The 24,908-nt window shown below is 42.1% G+C and overlaps 1 protein-coding gene across 1 annotated transcript in view; it reads right to left on the minus strand.

The window, feature by feature from the left end:
• JPH1 (junctophilin 1) overlaps positions 1-24,908 on the minus strand; it is a 401,933-nt gene that overhangs the window by 43,721 nt on the left and 333,304 nt on the right. The window contains exon 4 of the mRNA XM_053715136.1: positions 18,311-18,951. Coding sequence (XP_053571111.1) covers positions 18,311-18,951 — 641 coding nt within the window. The remainder of the gene's footprint in view (positions 1-18,310; positions 18,952-24,908) is intronic.

A 24,908-nucleotide genomic window follows, 5' to 3' on the forward strand; every position in this document is an offset into this window, starting at 1 on the left:
CCATTCTTTATTTACAATGTCCGCCACCCGTTTGGGTATAGGAAAAGCTTCGGGGGGCCCCGGGACCTCTAGGAACTTGTCCATTTTACATAGTTTCTCTGGGATGATCAAATTCTCACAATCATCCAGAGTGGATAACACCTCCTTAAGCAGAGCGCGGAGATGTTCCAACTTAAATTTAAATGTAATCACATCAGGTTCAGCTTGTTGAGAAATTTTCCCTGAATCTGAAATTTCTCCCTCAGACAAAACCTCCCTGGCCCCCTCAGACTGGTGTAGGGGCCCTTCAGAAACAATATCATCAGCGTCCTCATGCTCTTCAGTATTTTCTAAAACAGAGCAGTCGCGCTTTCGCTGATAAGTGGGCATTTTGGCTAAAATGTTTTTGATAGAATTATCCATTACAGCCGTTAATTGTTGCATAGTAAGGAGTATTGGCGCGCTAGATGTACTAGGGGCCTCCTGAGTGGGCAAGACTGGTGTAGACGAAGGAGGGGATGATGCAGTACCATGCTTACTCCCCTCACTTGAGGAATCATCTTGGGCATCATTTTCTCTAAATTTTGTGTCACATAAATCACATCTATTTAAATGAGAAGGAACCTTGGCTTCCCCACATTCAGAACACAGTCTATCTGGCAGTTCAGACATGTTAAACAGGCATAAACTTGATAACAAAGTACAAAAAACGTTTTAAAATAAAACCGTTACTGTCACTTTAAATTTTAAACTGAACACACTTTATTACTGCAATTGCGAAAAAGTATGAAGGAATTGTTCAAAATTCACCAAAATTTCACCACAGTGTCTTAAAGCCTTAAAAGTATTGCACACCAAATTTGGAAGCTTTAACCCTTAAAATAACGGAACCGGAGCCGTTTTTACATTTAACCCCTTTACAGTCCCTGGTATCTGCTTTGCTGAGACCCAACCAAGCCCAAAGGGGAATACGATACCAAATGACGCCTTCAGAAAGTCTTTTCTATGTATCAGAGCTCCTCACACATGCGACTGCATGTCATGCTTCTCAAAAACAAGTGCGCAATACAGGCGCGAAAATGAGACTCTGCCTATGATTAGGGAAAGCCCCTAGAGAATAAGGTGTCCAATACAGTGCCTGCCGATATATTTTACAAAATTCCCAAGATTAAAATAATTCCTCAAGGCTATGGAGTATAAAATATGTTTATATATGAATCGATTTAGCCCAGAAAATGTCTACAGTCTTAAAAAGCCCTTGTGAAGCCCTTATTTACTGTCTGTAATAAAAATGGCTTACCGGATCCCATAGGGAAAATGACAGCTTCCAGCATTACATCGTCTTGTTAGAATGTGTCATACCTCAAGCAGCAAAAGTCTGCTCACTGTTCCCCCAACTGAAGTTAATTCCTCTCAACAGTCCTGTGTGGAACAGCCATCGATTTTAGTAACGGTTGCTAAAATCATTTTCCTCTTACAAACAGAAATCTTCATCTCTTTTCTGTTTCAGAGTAAATAGTACATACCAGCACTATTTTAAAATAACAAACTCTTGATTGAATAATAAAAACTACAGTTAAACACTAAAAAACTCTAAGCCATCTCCGTGGAGATGTTGCCTGTACAACGGCAAAGAGAATGACTGGAGAAGGCGGAGCCTAGGAGGGATCATGTGACCAGCTTTGCTGGGCTCTTTGCCATTTCCTGTTGGGGAAGAGAATATCCCACAAGTAAGGATGACGCCGTGGACCGGACACACCTATGTTGGAGAAATATTTGCTATGGAGTTATCCATTACAGCCGTTAATTGTTGCATGGTAATAAGTATTGGCGCACTAGATGTACTAGGGGCCTCCTGCGTGGGTAATATCCCACAAGTAAGTATGACGCCGTGGACCGGACACACCAATGTTGGAGAAAAATTAAGAATCATTACAAATTATTATACAACTGTAAACAAATAAATACTATATATATATATATATATATATATATATATATATATATATATATATATATATATACAGTATATATATTCTATTGAGTTTTTTACAATATCTATAATAACTTTTAATAAGAAATGTATATTTAATATTTCAATAAAGCGCATTTAGGTTAGCCATTCTTCATGTGCGCTAACCCAACTCTGCGTTACACCTAAAGCGCAAATTGAAAATCACACTACGCAGCATATTTTGCATTCCTATGTACTTCACATAGAAAATAATGTAATTGTTTTATTAAATATATATTTCCATATATATCTGATAATGTCAATGTAAAATATACATATATATATATATATATATATATATATATATATATATATATATATATATATATATACAGTATATATATATATATATATATATATATATATATATATATATATATATATATATATATATATATATATATATATATATATATATATATATTCAGGTAGCCCTCAGTTTACGCCGGGGTTAGGTTCCAGAAGGAATGGTTGTAAATCAAAACTGTTGTAAATTGAAACCCAGTTTATAATGTAAGTCAATGGGAAGTGAGGGAGTTAGGTTCCAGGCCCCTCTCAAAATTGTCATAAGTAACACCTAATACATTATTTTTAAGCTTTGAAATGAAGACTTTACATGCTAAACAGCATTATAAAGCTAATAAAATAATCACACAACACAGAAAATATAATTAAACTAATTTAAATGAACAAAACCATTTGCTAAACAGCAATATATACCGAATAAAATAATCGCACAACACAGACTTTACTTGCATTTTTCTGCAAACAGTTCTTTCTATGCATTCCAATCTGGACTGATTTATAGACAGGAAGATCTTGTTCCTTTAAAATCTGCTCAATAGCTCAGGTCTTGTTAAACTGATTAATTTCAGCTTGCTTGGCTTGCATATCTTTGCTGCAACTCAAGCGGACAGCTGCACCTACTGGCTTTTTTAATCAATGCACTGCTTCTCAATGCTTTTCAATAGCAGTCACGTGACTGAAAAAAAAGGTTGTTATTCTGAAACGGTGCAAATTGAACCGTTGTAAACCGAGGGCCACCTTTACCTCTATATTTATAAGAATAGATATACAGGTATAGGCATATACATATATAAAAATACATGGAAAATATAAATTATGCTTACTTGATAATTTCATTTCCATCGTGGGGAGGAGAGTCCACGGCTTTATTCATTACTTGTGGGAAATTAGAACCTGGCCACTAGGAGGAGGCAAAGATACCCCTTCCAAAGGCTTAAATACCCCTGCCAAAGTATAAATGGTGCCAGAAGAACAAACTAAATTTAGGTCTGCCCACCAGAACAACGGGCGGGAGCCGTGGATTCTCCTGCCTACGATGGAAATGAAATTATCAGGTAAGCATAATTTATATTTTCCATCTAAAGGGGAGGAGAGTCCACAGTTTCATTCATTACTTGTGGGAACAAATACCCAAACTCTAGAGGACACTGAATGAAAACGGGAGGGCAAAAGGGGAACCCTAATCTGAGGGCACCACAGCCTGTAAAACCTTTCTCCCAAAAACTGCTTCCGCTGAAGCAAAAACATCAAGTTTGTAAAATTTTGTAAAGGTATGTAAGGAGGACCAGGTAGCCGCCTTACAAATCTGCTCCTAAGAAGCCTCATTCATGAAGGCCCACAAAGAAGCCACAGCTCTAGTAGAATGAGCCACGATCCTCTGAGGAGGCTTATGTCCTGCTGTCTCGTAGGCCAAGCAAATCATGCTCCTCAACCAAAAGGACAAAGAAGTCGCAGAGGCTTTCTGCCCCTTGCGCTTCCCTGAATACACCACAAAAAGAGATGTAGTCTGTCTGAAATCCTTCATAGCCTGAAGATAGAACTTCAAAGCTCGAACCACATCCAAATTGTGAAGTAACCTCTCCTTAGGACACAAGGGTTAGGACACAAGGAAGGAACATCGATTTCCTGATTGATGTTACGGCTAAACACAACCTTGGTAAGAAATCCCAAACCAGTGTGAAGAACAGCCTTATCAGCATGAAAAACCAGATAAGGAGGCTCACATTGCAAGGCCGCCAACTCAGATACTCTGCGTGCCGAAGCAATAGCCAACAGAAAAAGAACCTTCCAAGAACTTAATGTCAACAGCGTGCATAGGCTCAAACGGAAACCCTCTGCAACACCTTCAGAACCAAGTTCAAGCTTCAAGGAGTAGCGGACTGTCTAAAAACAGGCCTGATTCTAGACAAAGCTTGACCAAAAGACTGAATATCAGGAAGCTCAGCGAGCCTCTTGTGTAACAGAACAGATAATGCCGAAATCTGTCCCTTCAAGGAACTGGCGGCAAGCCCCTTCTCCAGTCCATCCTGGAGAAAGGACAGAATCCTGGATACCTTAACCTTGTGCCAAGGATATCCATGCTTCTCACACCAGGACAAGTAAGTCCTCCACACCTTATGATAGATGCGACGAGTGACCAGCTTCCTGGCCTGAACGAGAGTATCAACCACTCTCTCAGAAAACCCTCTCTTGGCCAAGACTAAGCGTTCAATCTCCACGCAGTCAGCCTCAGAGAATCTAGATTTTGATGTTGAAAAGGACCCTGTACCAACAGATCCTTGCGACAGGGTAACCTCTATGGAGGAGACGATGACATCCACACCAGATCCGCAAACCACGTCCTCCGCGGCCACAACGGAGCAATCAGAATAGCCGAAGTTTGCTCCAGCTTGATACGGCCACTACACGAGATAGAAGTGGCAACGGTGGAAAAACTAAAACTTGGTTGAACCCCCAAGATACCACCTAGGCATCTATCAGCTCTGCCTGGCGATCCCTGGACCGCGACCCCTATCTGTGTAGCTTGCAATTGAGTCTGGACGCCATGAGATCTATATCTGGAGTCCCCCATTCGTGACAAATCTCCGCAAACACCTCGGGGTGGAGAGACCATTCCCCCGGATGAAAGGATTGCCTGCTGAGAAAATCTGTTTCCCAGTTGTCCACAGCCAGAATGTGGATTGCTGAGAGCCAGCAGACCATTCCAATATCGGAGAAACCTCCCTCATCGCAAGGGAGCTTCTCGTCCCTCCCCCGGTGGTTGATGTAAGCCACCGAGGTAATGTTGTCTGTCTGGAATCTGATGAAGCTGAACGACCACGCTTTCAGAGCATTGGAGGCTTTTATATCCGGCAGTTTCACAAAAGCAGCAAAATATTTGTCACAAAAGAACAAACATTTATTAAAACTGAACTTGAATAGACAACTTTAAAATAGCTCTACGAGTTTCAACAAATATATCGCCTTTTTCAAGAGCATAATAAAAGAAATTAATAAAAGAAATTAAAAAAAGCATACATTTGTTTAGAGGAATAAAATAATTAGTAGAGCTTCCTCCAGAAGGGACAGTCCCAGTCTGCTCCATAGTGTAAATCAGGTCAATTAAATGAGAATGACACATGAATAAATATGAAGTGTTAACACACAGACTGCTAATCTAAAAACAGAATTTATGTTTACCTGATAAATTACTTTCTCCAACGGTGTGTCCGGTCCACGGCGTCATCCTTACTTGTGGGATATTCTCTTCCCCAACAGGAAATGGCAAAGAGCCCAGCAAAGCTGGTCACATGATCCCTCCTAGGCTCCGCCTACCCCAGTCATTCGACCGACGTTAAGGAGGAATATTTGCATAGGAGAAACCATATGATACCGTGGTGACTGTAGTTAAAGAAAATAAATTATCAGACCTGATTAAAAAACTAGGGCGGGCCGTGGACTGGACACACCGTTGGAGAAAGTAATTTATCAGGTAAACATAAATTCTGTTTTCTCCAACATAGGTGTGTCCGGTCCACGGCGTCATCCTTACTTGTGGGAACCAATACCAAAGCTTTAGGACACGGATGATGGGAGGGAGCAAATCAGGTCACCTAGATGGAAGGCACCACGGCTTGCAAAACCTTTCTCCCAAAAATAGCCTCAGAAGAAGCAAAAGTATCAAATTTGTAAAATTTAGTAAAAGTGTGCAGTGAAGACCAAGTCGCTGCCTTACATATCTGATCAACAGAAGCCTCGTTCTTGAAGGCCCATGTGGAAGCCACAGCCCTAGTGGAATGAGCTGTGATTCTTTCAGGAGGCTGCCGTCCGGCAGTCTCGTAAGCCAATCTGATGATGCTTTTAATCCAAAAAGAGAGAGAGGTGGAAGTTGCTTTTTGACCTCTCCTTTTACCGGAATAAACAACAAACAAGGAAGATGTTTGTCTAAAATCCTTTGTAGCATCTAAATAGAATTTTAGAGCGCGAACAACATCCAAATTGTGCAACAAACGTTCCTTCTTCGAAACTGGTTTCGGACACAGAGAAGGTACGATAATCTCCTGGTTAATGTTTTTGTTAGAAACAACTTTTGGAAGAAAACCAGGTTTAGTACGTAAAACCACCTTATCTGCATGGAACACCAGATAAGGAGGAGAACTCTGCAGAGCAGATAATTCTGAAACTCTTCTAGCAGAAGAAATTGCAACCAAAAACAAAACTTTCCAAGATAATAACTTAATATCAACGGAATGTAAGGGTTCAAACGGAACCCCCTGAAGAACTGAAAGAACTAAGTTGAGACTCCAAGGAGGAGTCAAAGGTTTGTAAACAGGCTTGATTCTAACCAGAGCCTGAACAAAGGCTTGAACATCTGGCACAGCTGCCAGCTTTTTGTGAAGTAACACAGACAAGGCAGAAATCTGTCCCTTCAGGGAACTTGCAGATAATCCTTTTTCCAATCCTTCTTGAAGGAAGGATAGAATCTTAGGAATCTTAACCTTGTCCCAAGGGAATCCTTTAGATTCACACCAACAGATATATTTTTTCCAAATTTTGTGGTAAATCTTTCTAGTTACAGGCTTTCTGGCCTGAACAAGAGTATCGATAACAGAATCTGAGAACCCTCGCTTCGATAAGATCAAGCGTTCAATCTCCAAGCAGTCAGCTGGAGTGAGACCAGATTCGGATGTTCGAACGGACCTTGAACAAGAAGGTCTCGTCTCAAAGGTAGCTTCCATGGTGGAGCCGATGACATATTCACCAGATCTGCATACCAAGTCCTGCGTGGCCACGCAGGAGCTATCAAGATCACCGACGCCCTTTCCTGATTGATCCTGGCTACCAGCCTGGGGATGAGAGGAAACGGCGGGAATACATAAGCTAGTTTGAAGGTCCAAGGTGCTACTAGTGCATCCACTAGAGCCGCCTTGGGATCCCTGGATCTGGACCCGTAGCAAGGAACTTTGAAGTTCTGACGAGAGGCCATCAGATCCATGTCTGGAATGCCCCACAGTTGAGTGACTTGGGCAAAGATTTCCGGATGGAGTTCCCACTCCCCCGGATGCAATGTCTGACGACTCAGAAAATCCGCTTCCCAATTTTCCACTCCTGGGATGTGGATAGCAGACAGGTGGCAGGAGTGAGACTCCGCCCATAGAATGATTTTGGTCACTTCTTCCATCGCCAGGGAACTCCTTGTTCCCCCCTGATGGTTGATGTACGCAACAGTTGTCATGTTGTCTGATTGAAACCGTATGAACTTGGCCCTCGCTAACTGAGGCCAAGCCTTGAGAGCATTGAATATCGCTCTCAGTTCCAGAAAATTTATCGGTAGAAGAGATTCTTCCCGAGACCAAAGACCCTGAGCTTTCAGGGATCCCCAGACCGCGCCCCAGCCCATCAGACTGGCGTCGGTCATGACAATGACCCACTCTGGTCTGCGGAAGGTCATCCCTTGTGACAGGTTGTCCAGGGACAGCCACCAACGGAGTGAGTCTCTGGTCCTCTGATTTACTTGTATCCTCGGAGACAAGTTTGTATAGTCCCCATTCCACTGACTGAGCATGCACAGTTGTAATGGTCTTAGATGAATGCGCGCAAAAGGAACTATGTCCATTGCCGCTACCATCAAACCTATCACTTCCATGCACTGCGCTATGGAAGGAAGAGGAACGGAATGAAGTATCCGACAAAAGTCTAGAAGTTTTGTTTTTCTGGCCTCTGTCAGAAAAATCCTCATTTCTAAGGAGTCTATTATTGTTCCCAAGAAGGAAACCCTTGTTGACGGAGATAGAGAACTCTTTTCCACGTTCACTTTCCATCCGTGAGATCTGAGAAAGGCCAGGACGATGTCCGTGTGAGCCTTTGCTTGAGGAAGGGACGACGCTTGAATCAGAATGTCGTCCAAGTAAGGTACTACAGCAATGCCCCTTGGTCTTAGCACAGCTAGAAGGGACCCTAGTACCTTTGTGAAAATCCTTGGAGCAGTGGCTAATCCGAAAGGAAGCGCCACGAACTGGTAATGCTTGTCCAGGAATGCGAACCTTAGGAACCGATGATGTTCCTTGTGGATAGGAATATGTAGATACGCATCCTTTAAATCCACCGTGGTCATGAATTGACCTTCCTGGATGGAAGGAAGAATTGTTCGAATGGTTTCCATTTTGAACGATGGAACCTTGAGAAACTTGTTTAAGATCTTGAGATCTAAGATTGGTCTGAACGTTCCCTCTTTTTTGGGAACTATGAACAGATTGGAGTAGAACCCCATCCCTTGTTCTCCTAATGGAACAGGATGAATCACTCCCATTTTTAACAGGTCTTCTACACAACGTAAGAATGCCTGTCTTTTTATGTGGTCTGAAGACAACTGAGACCTGTGGAACCTCCCCCTTGGGGGAAGCCCCTTGAATTCCAGAAGATAACCTTGGGAGACTATTTCTAGCGCCCAAGGATCCAGAACATCTCTTGCCCAAGCCTGAGCGAAGAGAGAGAGTCTGCCCCCCACCAGATCCGGTCCCGGATCGGGGGCCAACATTTCATGCTGTCTTGGTAGCAGTGGCAGGTTTCTTGGCCTGCTTTCCCTTGTTCCAGCCTTGCATTGGTCTCCAAGCTGGCTTGGCTTGAGAAGTATTACCCTCTTGCTTAGAGGACGTAGCACTTTGGGCTGGTCCGTTTCTACGAAAGGGACGAAAATTAGGTTTATTTTTGGCCTTGAAAGGCCGATCCTGAGGAAGGGCGTGGCCCTTACCCCCAGTGATATCAGAGATAATCTCTTTCAAGTCAGGGCCAAACAGCGTTTTCCCCTTGAAAGGAATGGTAAGTAGCTTGTTCTTGGAAGACGCATCAGCTGACCAAGATTTCAACCAAAGCGCTCTGCGCGCCACAATAGCAAACCCAGAATTCTTAGCCGCTAACCTAGCCAATTGCAAAGTGGCGTCTAGGGTGAAAGAATTAGCCAATTTGAGAGCATTGATTCTGTCCATAATCTCCTCATAAGGAGGAGAATCACTATCGACCGCCTTTACCAGCTCATCGAACCAGAAACACGCGGCTGTAGCGACAGGGACAATGCATGAAATTGGTTATAGAAGGTAACCCTGCTGAACAAACATCTTTTTAAGTAAACCTTCTAATTTTTTATCCATAGGATCTTTGAAAGCACAACTATCTTCTATGGGTATAGTGGTGCGTTTGTTTAAAGTGGAAACCGCTCCCTCGACCTTGGGGACTGTCTGCCATAAGTCCTTTCTGGGGTCGACCATAGGAAACAATTTTTTAAATATGGGGGGAGGGACGAAAGGAATACCGGGCCTTTCCCATTCTTTATTTACAATGTCCGCCACCCGCTTGGGTATAGGAAAAGCTTCTGGGAGCCCCGGGACCTCTAGGAACTTGTCCATTTTACATAGTTTCTCTGGGATGACCAACTTGTCACAATCATCCAGAGTAGATAATACCTCCTTAAGCAGAATGCGGAGATGTTCCAACTTAAATTTAAACGTAATCACATCAGGTTCAGCTTGTTGAGAAATGTTCCCTGAATCAGTAATTTCTCCCTCAGACAAAACCTCCCTGGCCCCATCAGACTGGTTTAGGGGCCCTTCAGAACCATTATTATCAGCGTCGTCATGCTCTTCAGTATCTAAAACAGAGCAGTCGCGCTTACGCTGATAAGTGTGCATTTTGGCTACAATGTTTTTGACAGAATTATCCATTACAGCCGTTAATTGTTGCATAGTAAGGAGTATTGGCGCGCTAGATGTACTAGGGGCCTCCTGAGTGGGCAAGACTCGTGTAGACGAAGGAGGGAATGATGCAGTACCATGCTTACTCCCCTCACTTGAGGAATCATCTTGGGCATCATTGTCATTGTCACATAAATCACATTTATTTAAATGAGAAGGAACTCTGGCTTCCCCACATTCAGAACACAGTCTATCTGAGACATGTTAAACAGGCATAAACTTGATAACAAAGTACAAAAAACGTTTTAAAATAAAACCGTTACTGTCACTTTAAATTTTAAACTGAACACACTTTATTACTGCAATTGCGAAAAAATATGAAGGAATTGTTCAAAATTCACCAAAATTTCACCACAGTGTCTTAAAGCCTTAAAAGTATTGCACACCAAATTTGGAAGCTTTAACCCTTAAAATAACGGAACCGGAGCCGTTCTTAACTTTAACCCCTTTACAGTCCCTGGTGTCTGCTTTGCTGAGACCCAACCAAGCCCAAAGGGGAATACGATACCAAATGACGCCTTCAGAAAGTCTTTTCTATGTATTAGAGCTCCTCACACATGCGACTGCATGTCATGCCTCTCAAAAACAAGTGCGCAACACCGGCGCGAAAAACAGAATTTATGTTTACCTGATAAATTTCTTTCTCCAACGGTGTGTCCGGTCCACGGCGTCATCCTTACTTGTGGGATATTCTCTTCCCCAACAGGAAATGGCAAAGAGCCCAGCAAAGCTGGTCACATGATCCCTCCTAGGCTCCGCCTACCCCAGTCATTCGACCGACGTTAAGGAGGAATAATAGCATAGGAGAAACCATATGGTACCGTGGTGACTGTAGTTAAAGAAAATAAATTATCAGACCTGATTAAAAAACCAGGGCGGGCCGTGGACCGGACACACCGTTGGAGAAAGAAATTTATCAGGTAAACATAAATTCTGTTTTCTCCAACATAGGTGTGTCCGGTCCACGGCGTCATCCTTACTTGTGGGAACCAATACCAAAGCTTTAGGACACGGATGAAGGGAGGGAGCAAATCAGGTCACCTAAATGGAAGGCACCACGGCTTGCAAAACCTTTCTCCCAAAAATAGCCTCAGAAGAAGCAAAAGTATCAAACTTGTAAAATTTGGTAAAAGTGTGCAGTGAAGACCAAGTCGCTGCCCTACATATCTGATCAACAGAAGCCTCGTTCTTGAAGGCCCATGTGGAAGCCACAGCCCTAGTGGAATGAGCTGTGATTCTTTCGGGAGGCTGCCGTCCGGCAGTCTCGTAAGCCAATCTGATGATGCTTTTAATCCAAAAAGAGAGAGAGGTAGAAGTTGCTTTTTGACCTCTCCTTTTACCTGAATAAACAACAAACAAGGAAGATGTTTGTCTAAAATCCTTTGTAGCATCTAAATAGAATTTTAGAGCGCGAACAACATCCAAATTGTGCAACAAGCGTTCCTTCTTTGAAACTGGTTTCGGACACAGAGAAGGTACGATAATCTCCTGGTTAATGTTTTTGTTAGAAACAACTTTTGGAAGAAAACCAGGTTTAGTACGTAAAACCACCTTATCTGCATGGAACACCAGATAAGGGGGAGAACACTGCAGAGCAGATAATTCTGAAACTCTTCTAGCAGAAGAAATTGCAACTAAAAACAAAACTTTCCAAGATAATAACTTAATATCAACGGAATGTAAGGGTTCAAACGGAACCCCCTGAAGAACTGAAAGAACTAAATTGAGACTCCAAGGAGGAGTCAAAGGTTTGTAAACAGGCTTGATTCTAACCAGAGCCTGAACAAAGGCTTGAACATCTGGCACAGCTGCCAGTTTTTTGTGAAGTAACACCGACAAGGCAGAAATCTGTCCCTTCAGGGAACTTGCCGATAATCCTTTTTCCAATCCTTCTTGAAGGAAGGATAGAATCCTAGGAATCTTAACCTTGTCCCAAGGGGATCCTTTAGATTCACACCAACAGATATATTTTTTCCAAATTTTGTGGTAAATCTTTCTAGTTACAGGCTTTCTGGCCTGAACAAGAGTATCGATAACAGAATCTGAGAAACCTCGCTTCGATAAAATCAAGCGTTCAATCTCCAAGCAGTCAGCTGGAGTGAAACCAGATTCGGATGTTCGAACGGACCCTGAACAAGAAGGTCTCGTCTCAAAGGTAGCTTCCAAGGTGGAGCCGATGACATATTCACCAGATCTGCATACCAAGTCCTGCGTGGCCACGCAGGAGCTATCAAGATCACCGACGCCCTCTCCTGATTGATCCTGGCTACCAGCCTGGGGATGAGAGGAAACGGCGGGAACACATAAGCTAGTTTGAAGGTCCAAGGTGCTACTAGTGCATCCACTAGAGCCGCCTTGGGATCCCTGGATCTGGACCCGTAGCAAGGAACTTTGAAGTTCTGACGAGAGGCCATCAGATCCATGTCTGGAATGCCCCATAGTTGAGTGACTTGGGCAAAGATTTCCGGATGGAGTTCCCACTCCCCCGGATGCAATGTCTGACGACTCAGAAAATCCGCTTCCCAATTTTCCACTCCCGGGATGTGGATAGCAGACAGGTGGCAGGAGTGAGACTCCGCCCATAGAATAATCTTGGTCACTTCTTCCATCGCTAGGGAACTCCTTGTTCCCCCCTGATGGTTGATGTACGCAACAGTCGTCATGTTGTCTGATTGAAACCGTATGAACTTGGTCCTCGCTAGCTGAGGCCAAGCCTTGAGAGCATTGAATATCGCTCTCAGTTCCAGAATATTTATCGGTAGAAGAGATTCTTCTCGAGACCAAAGACCCTGAGCTTTCAGGGATCCCCAGACCGCGCCCCAGCCCATCAGACTGGCGTCGGTCGTGACAATGACCCACTCTGGTCTGCGGAATGTCATCCCTCGTGACAGGTTGTCCAGGGACAGCCACCAACGGAGTGAGTCTCTGGTCCTCTGGTTTACTTGTATCTTTGGAGACAAGTCTGTATAGTCCCCATTCCACTGACTGAGCATGCACAGTTGTAATGGTCTTAGATGAATGCGCGCAAAAGGAACTATGTCCATTGCCGCTACCATCAACCCGATCACTTCCATGCACTGAGCTACGGAAGGAAGAGGAACGGAATGAAGAATTCGACAAGAGTCCAGAAGTTTTGTCTTTCTGGCCTCTGTTAGAAAAATCCTCATTTCTGAGGAGTCTATAATTGTTCCCAAGAAGGGAACCCTTGTTGACGGGGATAGAGAACTCTTTTCCACGTTCACTTTCCAGCCGTGCGATCTGAGAAAGGCCAGGACGATGTCCGTGTGAGCCTTTGCTCGAGGGAGGGACGACGCTTGAATCAGAATGTCGTCCAGGTAAGGTACTACTGCAATGCCCCTTGGTCTTAGCACCGCTAGAAGGGACCCTAGTACCTTTGTGAAAATCCTTGGAGCAGTGGCTAATCCGAAAGGAAGCGCCACGAACTGGTAATGTTTGTCCAGGAATGCAAACCTTAGGAACCGATGATGTTCCTTGTGGATAGGAATATGTAGATACGCATCCTTTAAATCCACCGTGGTCATGAATTGACCTTCCTGGATGGAAGGAAGGATAGTTCGAATGGTTTCCATCTTGAACGATGGGACCTTGAGAAATTTGTTTAAGATCTTGAGATCTAGGATTGGTCTGAACGTTCCCTCTTTTTTGGGAACTATGAACAGATTGGAGTAGAACCCCATCCCTTGTTCTCTCAATGGAACAGGATGAATCACTCCCATTTTTAACAGGTCTTCTACACAATGTAAGAACGCCTGTCTTTTTATGTGGTCTGAAGACAACTGAGACCTGTGGAACCTCCCCCTTGGGGGAAGTCCCTTGAATTCCAGAAGATAACCCTGGGAGACTATTTCTAGCGCCCAAGGATCCAGAACATCTCTTGCCCAAGCCTGAGCGAAGAGAGAGAGTCTGCCCCCCACCAGATCCGGTCCCGGATCGGGGGCCAATATTTCATGCTGTCTTGGTAGCAGTGGCAGGTTTCTTGGCCTGCTTTCCCTTGTTCCAGCCTTGCATTGGTCTCCAAGCTGGCTTGGCCTGAGAAGTATTACCCTCTTGCTTAGAGGACGTAGCACCTTGGGCTGGTCCGTTTTTACGAAAGGGACGAAAATTAGGTCTATTTTTTGCCTTGAAAGGCCGATCCTGAGGAAGGGCATGGCCCTTACCCCCAGTGATATCAGAGATAATCTCTTTCAAGTCAGGACCAAACAGCGTTTTCCCCTTGAAAGGAATGTTTAGTAGCTTGTTCTTGGAAGACGCATCAGCCGACCAAGATTTCAACCAAAGCGCTCTGCGCGCCACAATAGCAAACCCAGAATTCTTAGCCGCTAACTTAGCCAATTGCAAAGAGGCGTCTAGAGTGAAAGAATTAGCCAATTTGAGAGCATTGACTCTGTCCATAATCTCCTCATAAGGAGGCGAGTCACTATCGAGCACCTTAATCAGTTCATCAAACCAGAAATATGCGGCTGTAGTGACAGGGACAATGCATGAAATGGGTTGTAGAAGGTAACCCTGCTGAACAAACATCTTTTTAAGCAAACCTTCTAATTTTTTATCCATAGGATCTTTGAAAGCACAACTATCCTCTATGGGAATAGTGGTGCGTTTGTTTAAAGTAGAAACCGCTCCCTCGACCTTGGGGACTGACTGCCATAAGTCCTTTCTGGGGTCGACCATAGGAAACAATTTTTTAAATATGGGGGGAGGGACGAAAGGAATACCGGGCCTTTCCCATTCTTTATTAACAATGTCCGCCACCCGCTTGGGTATAGGAAAAGCTTCTGGGAGCCCCGGCACCTCAAGGAACTTGTCCATTTTACATAGTTTCTCTGGGATGACCAAATTTTCACAATCATCCAGAGTGGATAATACCTCCTTAAGCAAAATGCGGAGATGTTCCAATTTAAATTTAAAAGTAATCACATCAGATTCAGCCTGCTGAGAAATGTTCCCTAAATCAGTAATTTCTCCCTCAGACAAAACCTCCCTGGCCCCCTCAGATTGGGTTAGGGGCCCTTCAGAGATATTAATATCAGCGTCGTCATGCTCTTCAGTAACTAAAACAGAGCATCCACGCTTACGCTGACAAGGGTTCATTTTGGCTAAAATGTTTTTGACAGAATTATCCATTACAGCCGTTAATTGTTGCATAGTAAGGAGTATTGGCGCGCTAGATGTACTAGGGGCCTCCTGAGTGGGCAAGACTCGTGTAGACGAAGGAGGGAATGATGCAGTACCATGCTTACTCCCCTCACTTGAGGAATCATCTTGGGCATCATTGTCATTATCACATAAATCACATTTATTTAAATGAATAGGAATTCTGGCTTCCCCTGAATTGCGAAAAAACATGAAGGAATTGTTCAAAATTCACCAAACTTTCACCACAGAGTCTTAAAGCCTTGAAAATATTGCACACCAATTTTGGAAGCTTTAACCCTTAAAATAACGGAACCGGAGCCGTTTTAAGCTTTAACCCCTTTACAGTCCCTGGTATCTGCTTTGCTGAGACCCAACCAAACCCAAAGGGGAATACGATACCAAATGACGCCTTCAGAAGTCCTTTATAAGTATCAGAGCTCCTCTCACATGCGACTGCATGCCATGCCTCTCAAAAACAAGTGCGCAACACCGGCGCGAAAATGAGACTCTGCCTATGCTTTGGGAAAGCCCCTTCTAAAACAGTGCCTGCCGATATTATTATATCAAAATACCCAGAATAAATGATTCCTCGAGGCTAAATAAGTGTTAATATCAATCGATTTAGCCCAAAAAAGGTCTACAGTCTAAATAAGCCCTTGTGAAGCCCTTATTTACAATCGTAATAAACATGGCTTACCGGATCCCATAGGGAAAATGACAGCTTCCAGCATTACATCGTCTTGTTAGAATGTGTCATACCTCAAGCAGCAAAGGACTGCAAACTGTTCCCCCAACTGAAGTTAATTGCTCTCAACAGTCCTGTGTGGAACAGCCATGGATTTTAGTTACGGTTGCTAAAATCATTTTCCTCATACAAACAGAATTCTTCATCTCTTTTCTGTTTCTGAGTAAATAGTACGTACCAGCACTATTTGAAAATAACAAACTCTTGATTGAATAATGAAAAACTACAGTTAAACACTAAAAAACTCTAAGCCATCTCCGTGGAGATGTTGCCTGTACAACGGCAAAGAGAATGACTGGGGTAGGCGGAGCCTAGGAGGGATCATGTGACCAGCTTTGCTGGGCTCTTTGCCATTTCCTGTTGGGGAAGAGAATATCCCACAAGTAAGGATGACGCCGTGGACCGGACACACCTATGTTGGAGAAATGAGGCTCTGCCTATGATTTGGGAAAGCCCCTAAAGAGAAAGGTGTCTAAAAAAGTGCCTGCCCATAAAAACTTATCAAAATACCCAGATTAAATGATTCCTCAAGGCTAAATATGTGTTAATAATGAATCGATTTAGCCCAGAAAAAGTCTACAGTCTTAATAAGCCCTTGTGAAGCCCTTATTTACAATCCTAATAAACATGGCTTACCGGATCCCATAGGGAAAATGACAGCTTCCAGCATTACATCGTCTTGTTAGAGTGTGTCATACCTCAAGCAGCAAGAGACTGCTCACTGTTCCCCCAACTGAAGTTAATTCCTCTCAACAGTCCTGTGTGGAACAGCCATGGATTTTAGTTACGGTTGCTAAAATCATTTTCCTCATACAAACAGAAATCTTCATCTCTTTTCTGTTTCTGAGTAAATAGTACATACCAGCACTATTTTAAAATAACAAACTCTTGATTGAATAATAAAAACTACAGTTAAACACTAAAAAACTCTAAGCCATCTCCGTGGAGATGTTGCCTGTACAACGGCAAAGAGAATGACTGGGGTAGGCGGAGCCTAGGAGGGATCATGTGACCAGCTTTGCTGGGCTCTTTGCCATTTCCTGTTGGGGAAGAGAATATCCCACAAGTAAGGATGACGCCGTGGACCGGACACACCTATGTTGGAGAAATACGGGTTCCAAAAATGATACAGGATATAACTGTAAAATTATCAACAAATATAGGGAATACTCCCTCCCCCCCTCGTTTCTGGTGTATAGCGTTTTTACCCCCCTCGCTGCAGTCAAGAGCAGAAAAAAGAAGCGACCAAAGCAAGGACATGGCTGCTGCCTTGTGAGAAAGGGAGATGAAGTGAGTGTGCGACTACGTAGTGCGTCAGGAAAAAGGATTAACTTCCACGCTACCAGGAGTGTTGCTGTACTGCGCTATACACCAAAGCGAGGGAAGTAAAATGTGACAGTGCTAAAGTAACATTGCCCAGCCTCGCAAAAAAAAAACGACCACAGTGATTAGTCAGCGCTCTAAGCTGGTGTATAAATCATAATCTGAAGAGTAAAGTGCATAAAAAACATTGATAGCAGTCTTACTTGTCCCATATCAATGTTCAAGGTGTATATACACTACACATGTGGCAGCCTTATATGGAACCACACACACATTGAACTGTGTTACCTGATATGAAGTCCTCTGGCTATTATATACATGACAATGTGTACCTACTGATAGCCTGTAAGTTGTGTGAGAGAAGCTACTCACCTGCAATCCACTCCACTGTGCTTACCCAGCTGCAAACTCGATGTACAGCAGACAGCCCATCCAGTACTATATAAAACAGCTTTGGGAGTAAAACTGTATGGTCAAAAAGGAGAAGGCTGAAGGAACAGTCCCAGTGACACCTGTGGAAGGCTTGAGATAAAAGACTCCCGCAGGACATTTACATTACACAGCCGAGTACTCACCCACACCCCTCTCTTCAATGTTTTCCTTATAAAGAATCTTGAGCACCTCAAGTATTCACCTTCCCCTTGTAGAGGCAAATAAATGACTGGGAGTTATAAAGGGAAGTGGGAAGAGGGGATTCAAATATATGGTGCAGGGTGTCTTTGCCTCGCCCTGCTGGCCAAGTGCTAAATTCTCAATAGTAAGGACTTGTGGACTCTAACCACCTTTAGAAATATTTTACATTTTGAGTGTAAAGTTAATGTGTGTGTTTTGATCACAATTCAGTTATGAAAACAAGATAAATGCTTCACTATGTAAAAACATTTAGGTGTTACAGTACTGAATTAGGTTGTATATTTATATTTAGGTTGCATTAATAGAATCTGATACTCTAAAATGCTATTCATTTGACCCAGAGTTTGCTTTATAAGTTTTTGAGTCTGATGTTTAACTTATAGATTAATTTCCATAACTGATTAAATATAATAGTATGTTACTTACTGAGTTAAGTTCATTTCCTAAAGGAGAAACTGAATTAGTGTTGGCTCCCTTCTTTGGTGCTGTAGATTCGGTCTTCTTAGTGTTTGGCTCAGGTTTGCTCTCTTTGGCATCTGTTTTTGTCACAGACTTTCTTGGGTTCTGCTTTTCAGCTGGACCTATGCGTGTTAATATTGATGGCTTTGATGGGTTAGTATTGTCTGTCACATCGGAAGGCAAGGATGTATGTATTTTAACTAAGTAACCATGGTAATCGGCATGCAATTCTCCATTCCTGTTACTGCTAGGATTATGGACAAATGAAGCCTTTGATGGAAGGGGTTTTACAACTGGCTCTTGTTTCGCAGATGCTTTAGAAGGTATAGGCTTATTGGAAGATGTAGGCAGGTTTTCAGTTGACAAGCTTTTCCTTTCTAGAATGGCAGGAGCTGCTGCTCCAGAGCTAGAATGAGTTGTCTTTGATTGCTGAACAGGAGGTGGTGAGGCTTGCTTTCTCTTTTCTTCCGGAGTGCTTGGCGGTGTGGTGCCTTTCCTATAAAAATGTGGTGACTCCTTTGGAGACGGTGGTTTCTTCGGTAATTTTTCTTCAACATTTTCTTTAACCTCTACAACTTCTTGGAACTTTTGCCTGATGTAATCTGGACCTGAATTAAACAATAAAATAAGATTAGGTTCCTCAAATCATTTTAGAAAAGCAAATTTTAGCTTCAGTGATGTTGTTATCTCACTATGCAAAGTTTTAGATGTGAAGAAAAGAAACAGACATTTCAATAAAATGTTCATAAACAAAGCCTAACGATTTTGTGTGATTTCTCTCCATACCAGTGAGTTTTTGATCTTCAGGACCACAGCCTCATATCTGTATACACCTTATGCTTCTCACCTCCTCCAGTCTTTACTATATGTCATTCACATTCACTGGAAACATGCAACTTGATCTTATACAATGTAAGCATCCTTCATACCCCTTCAATTACATTTCCACTATCTTATCTGTATGCAAATCTTGTGTCAGACTACTGGACACATACTCTGAAACTCCCAGATTTGCAGCAGTGTGAAATCCACAGATGTATACGACTGTACCAAAAATGTGCAGATATGTGATTCAGAATTTGTTTCCCTGTATCTATATGACCATATCTTTGTTATGATACAATTATAAGCATTATGGGCTCCATTTATTAAGCAGTGGATGATGCTTCGGAGCCCCATCGTTTCAAGTCCGCCTGAAATGGAAGTTAAGAAGCAGCAGTCGTAAGACCGCTGCTCCTTAACTTGTCCGCCAACTTGATAGACGGCCCCTGCTAGAGATTGGCTGCCAGTGAGCAGGGGGCGGCATTGCATAAGCATTTCCCCAGAAACACCATACCCTGTTGACATTTAGCGAGGTTGAGCGGACATGATTCGCTACAGCGAATCATGTCCGCTCGACTGTTGTTAAATCTACCCCAATACCTCTAGTTGAAAAATATAGGGTTATATTACAAGCCCCAAGGCAGAACACTGTGCGATGTGCGATCTCATCGCAGAATCTGGAGTGTGTCTGCAGAAAGACCGGACGTGACAGTAAAAAAAAAAATTGCTTGCACTTTTAATTTTTACCTGCAGGTGTCACTGTCCCGTTCTATCTCGGTCTAAATATTTACTACGTTGCTCTGTTTTCAATTTCTTCTCTCTTCCTGAACTCAAATGCGGTGGGTAACAGATTGCAGAATTGGTAAGTCAGGGCCAGATATTATACATCCAAGTTTTCTGTGTGCTAAAGTTGTAAGTGAATTGGTAAACTTATTGGAAGTGTGTGTATATATTTTTTTAATAATAAATATGCAGTTTTTCATATTGCTCTCCCAACCCATGCTGCTTGCTAAGAGACGATCCTCAACCCTGACTTCCCACTCCCTTCTCTGTCTGCGCACCTTCATGCCTCAATTTGGATTATTTGCCTGCCACAATCGCTAGCAGGACCTGAAGCAACTCCACTTGTTTCACTAGATGAAGACTCCATATGTCCATCCTCCATTCCATTTAAACAGTAGTATATCGGTGCCAGACAGAACACTGTGTGTGGAGCAGCTCCATATAAAGAAGACCGGCAATGCGTGTTCTACGCAGCAGCTGCCTATGACACAAACTCAGAGTAGATGAAGAATATATCGTAGGCTCCTTAACACGCTACAGTGTAGCAGAGTTCAGTTGTGATGTTTTCCCTCAATTTGAATTATTTGCCTGCCCACACAAATTTACTTTGGATCGCTAGCCAGACCTGAAGCAACACTACTTGTTTCACTAGATGAAGACACTGCTTCACATTCTGTGGGCTTCTTGCACAGACCTGCCCCTGCATCAGTGCACAACATGGTGACTTGCAAGATATTATATACCGGAGACCAGGTACTGTACAGCATAACAATTTCTGAACTGATATCCCATGTTGTGCACTGATGCAGGGGCAGGTCTGTGCAAGAAGCCCACAGAATGTGAAGCAGTGTCTTCATCTAGTGAAACAAGTAGTGTTGCTTCAGGTCCGGCTAGCGATCCACAGGAAATTTGTGTGGGCAGGCAAAAAATTCAAATTGAGGGAAAACATTGCAACTGAACGCTGCTACACTGTAGCGTGTCAAGGAGCCTACGATATATTCTTCATCTACTCTGAGTTTGTGTCATAGGCAGCTGATGCGTAGAACACGCATTGCAGGTCTTCTTTATATGGAGCTGCTCCACACACAGTGTTCTGTCTGGCACCAATATACTACTGTTTAAATGGAATGGAGGATGGACTGGGGTTACATACATACGCAGTAAAATACTTGGTCTGATTCAAGTATACATGCTGTTTGAGTTAATAAAGGTTGCACTGTTTGGACCTATTGTTGTCTTTTCTAATAACTAACTATGTTTTGCTGGAGTGCAATGTGGATTTGCATATGGCTTATGATTGGAGGGTGGGCATGCTAGCCTCAAGCAGAGCTCAGCCCTTTTCTTGGGGAATGCCAGCACCTTCCAGAATATTTCAGGAGCAGGAAATAAAAAAGCAAAATGTACTAAAAGCATTGTTTTTCAAAATTCCTATACATATCTCATTTAGTTAATTAGGGAATTTATTACTGGTATATGATCCATGATTTTAGTGTACACTGGCCCTTTAAAAAAATGATTCTAGGAGCCAGATTTAGTTTTTTTAATAAATGTGTTAATATGTATATATATATATATATATGTGTATACATGTGTGAGGATATATATATATATATATATTCCAATTAGCACGTGTTCCAGCACTCCAGCTTCAACTAATAATGAAGCACCTGGGTGCAATCCTCAATGGATTGTAGATAAGAGCTAGGAAAGGGAGGGCACTCTCAGGATTTATATACATCAAAGTTAGTTTATTGTTTATAACAACAACGTTAGAAAGTCATAAGGATAGGTCGACGTTTCGGCTTACATAGAAGCCTTCATCAAGACAGATGAACAACTCACAACGGCGACTTGCAGCCGCACACAACACCACCAGCAAAACAGAAATGTTTTGTTTTGCTGGTGGTGTTGTGTGCGGCTGCAAGTCGCCGTTGTGAGTTGTTCATCTGTCTTGATGAAGGCTTCTATGTAAGCCGAAACGTCGACCTATCCTTATGACTTTCTAACGTTGTTGTTATAAACAATAAACTAACTTTGATGTATATAAATCCTGAGAGTGCCCTCCCTTTCCTAGCTCTTATATATATATATATATATATATATATATATATATATATATATATACACACACACATATATATATACATACATACATATACGTGAGTGTGTGTATATATATATATATATATATATATATATATAGTCACATAGTAATCATAATAAAATCAGTATGGTGGGGTATATGTGCAATGAAAGTATGTTTATATAATATATTGCAGGGGGTATGCATGAAGAGACCAGGGTGATATTGATATGAAGGGGGGGTATGCATGAAGAAACCATGATGATATTGAATACAAAGGGGGTATGCATGAAGAGAGTAGACCAGGGTGATATTGATATGCGGGGGGGTGGGGGGGTATGCATGAAGAGACCATGGTGATATTGATAAGCAAGAGTGATATGCATGAAGAGAGTAGACCAGGGTGATATTGATATGCAGGGGGGGGGGTATGCATGAAGAGACCATGGTGATATTGATAAGCAAGAGTGGTATGCATGAAGAGAGTAGACCAGGGTGATATTGATATGCAGGGGTGGGGGGTATGCATGAAGAGACCATGGCGATATTGATAAGCAAGGGTTGTATGCATGAAGAGAGTAGACCAGGGTGATATTGATATGCAGGGGGGTATGCATGAAGAGACCAGGGTGATATTGATATGCAGGGGGGTATGCATGAAGAGACAATGGTGAAGTGATTTCTATTTCAAAATGACCTGCAGAAAATTTTTAACTAAAAAAAATCTCATCGCAGAAAGTGAAAAAATGTTCTGCTTCTGGGATTACAAGTGGTGCGCTATTACGTGCTTTTGCTCCAGAACACCGCCAGATGTAAAGATTTTGCAGGCGTGGTTTAGCGCGTTTTAAAAGTTAAATGTAAAACTTCGGCGCACAAGCAAAACCTGATGCACACTAATAAAAGGACTTTGGATATCGCAACCGCGCTAACTTACTCTCCCCAGACTTTAATGGAGAGTGCAGAAGAAAAAACCTAACACTTATTGCTCGCGTGCTAACCTGACAGTTGTTTGTAACATTTCACATTCCAATGTTCTTCACATACAGGTAAAATGTTATTTTTATTTTAAATATACATTTCTTTATAAAGTTCCTGTACCTGTATAAATATTCATATAGATATATAGGTATAGATATGTATTTTACATTAGAGGGATAGTCTACTCCAAAATTTGTATTGCTTAAAAAATAGATAATCCCTTCATTACCCATTCCCCAGTTTTGCACAGCCCACATAATTATATTAAAGGGACACTCAAGTCAAAATTTTACTTTCATGATTCAGATACAGCAATATCAGATAGTTACATTGCCATCTTCTAAGTGGAATCTTTTGTTAAACTGCTATCTTGTGAGTGGAATCTTTGATAAATAGCCATATGTTTTTTTTTGTTTTTTTTGAGATAGGCCAATGGGGATGGTATATTTATATTTTGTTAAAATTAAACAATATATTATAAATCTGTTTAAGTTTTCAAACACTCATCATTTCGAAATGCAGAACTGAAAATAGTCCTGATAAGACTGCCAATCCCCCCTGCAAAAATAAAGGGACACTAAACACATTTCATGCACCTCCCTCTAATTATGGGTGCTGACATTATGGAGCCTAAGTTAAACTGCAGGTATCTGAAGGAAATTTGCTGCACATGCGAACAAGTCAGCATTGGAATGTAGTCAACGCTAGATTACAACATGGTGGCACCCGTGACTAGAGGGAGGCGGGGTATTACCTCAATACCATGCTTTCAAAATGTATTTAGTTTTTAATGTCATTTTAATATAATTTTTGCAGCGTTATGGAAATCCCCACTCTAAAGCGTAAAATCTTCACACATTTGCATGAACAGAAGTATCAGCCTTTATGTTAATATTTTTTACTTGCAATGAAAAATGTCAATGTATTGAACATCCCACACACTTACACCCACATGAATACCTTACACATTGTCTGTTCACATGACTTACTGCTTAGGGAACATTTATCTTGCAGGAACACTATGATATATAGGAAATGTTATTTCTCTCTTGTTAACAATTTACGGAGAATCAACATTCTATTTTTTTTATTTGCCATTTTATATATACAGGTAAAATCGCTGTACAGCAGTGTCTCAGTCTAGCAAGTATTACAGACTCTTAAAATCGGTTTGGTTTAGATTTGTAGTTTTTTGAGTTACTGGAAGAGCGCTTTTTTACATTTTTGAATGGGAAACTATAAGTTTACACATGATTAGAAACAAAAACAATAAACTACAATTTCATTTTATTGTCTTTTAGAAATGCGCGTTAAATCATTTTCTTGGCACACTTTTGCATTTGTATAGAAAAGATAACAAATTGTTAAAGGGATAGAAAGATCAAAACTGAAATGTGCATCGATGCATTTCAATTTTAAACCGAAGAATTGTTGAATCAAAGGGGCTGAATAATCAAGCTCCGAATGGAGCTTGATGCCCCTGTTTCCACACGAGCCTTCAGGCTTGCCGGAAAACATAAATTATGCTTACCAGATAATTTCCTTTCCTTCTGTATGGGAAGAGTCCACAGATGCATTCCTTACTTGTGGGAAATACTGAACATGGCCACCAGGAGAAGGCAAAGACAACCCAGCCAAAGGCTTAAATACTTCCCCCACTTCCTCATAACCCCAGTCATTCTGCCGAGGGAACAAGGAACAGTAGGATAAATATCAGGGTGAAAAAGGTGCCAGAAGAATACATTTAAATTTAGGGCCGCGCGACGGAGAACACGGGCGAGAGCTGTGGACTCTTCCCATACAGAAGGAAAGGAAATTATCTGGTAAGCATAATTTATGTTTTCCTTCTTAATATGGGAAGAGTCCACAGCTGCATTCCTTACTTGTGGGGAACATATA

The sequence above is a fragment of the Bombina bombina genome, chromosome 5, assembly GCF_027579735.1.
Source record: "Bombina bombina isolate aBomBom1 chromosome 5, aBomBom1.pri, whole genome shotgun sequence".
Lineage (NCBI taxonomy): Eukaryota > Metazoa > Chordata > Amphibia > Anura > Bombinatoridae > Bombina > Bombina bombina.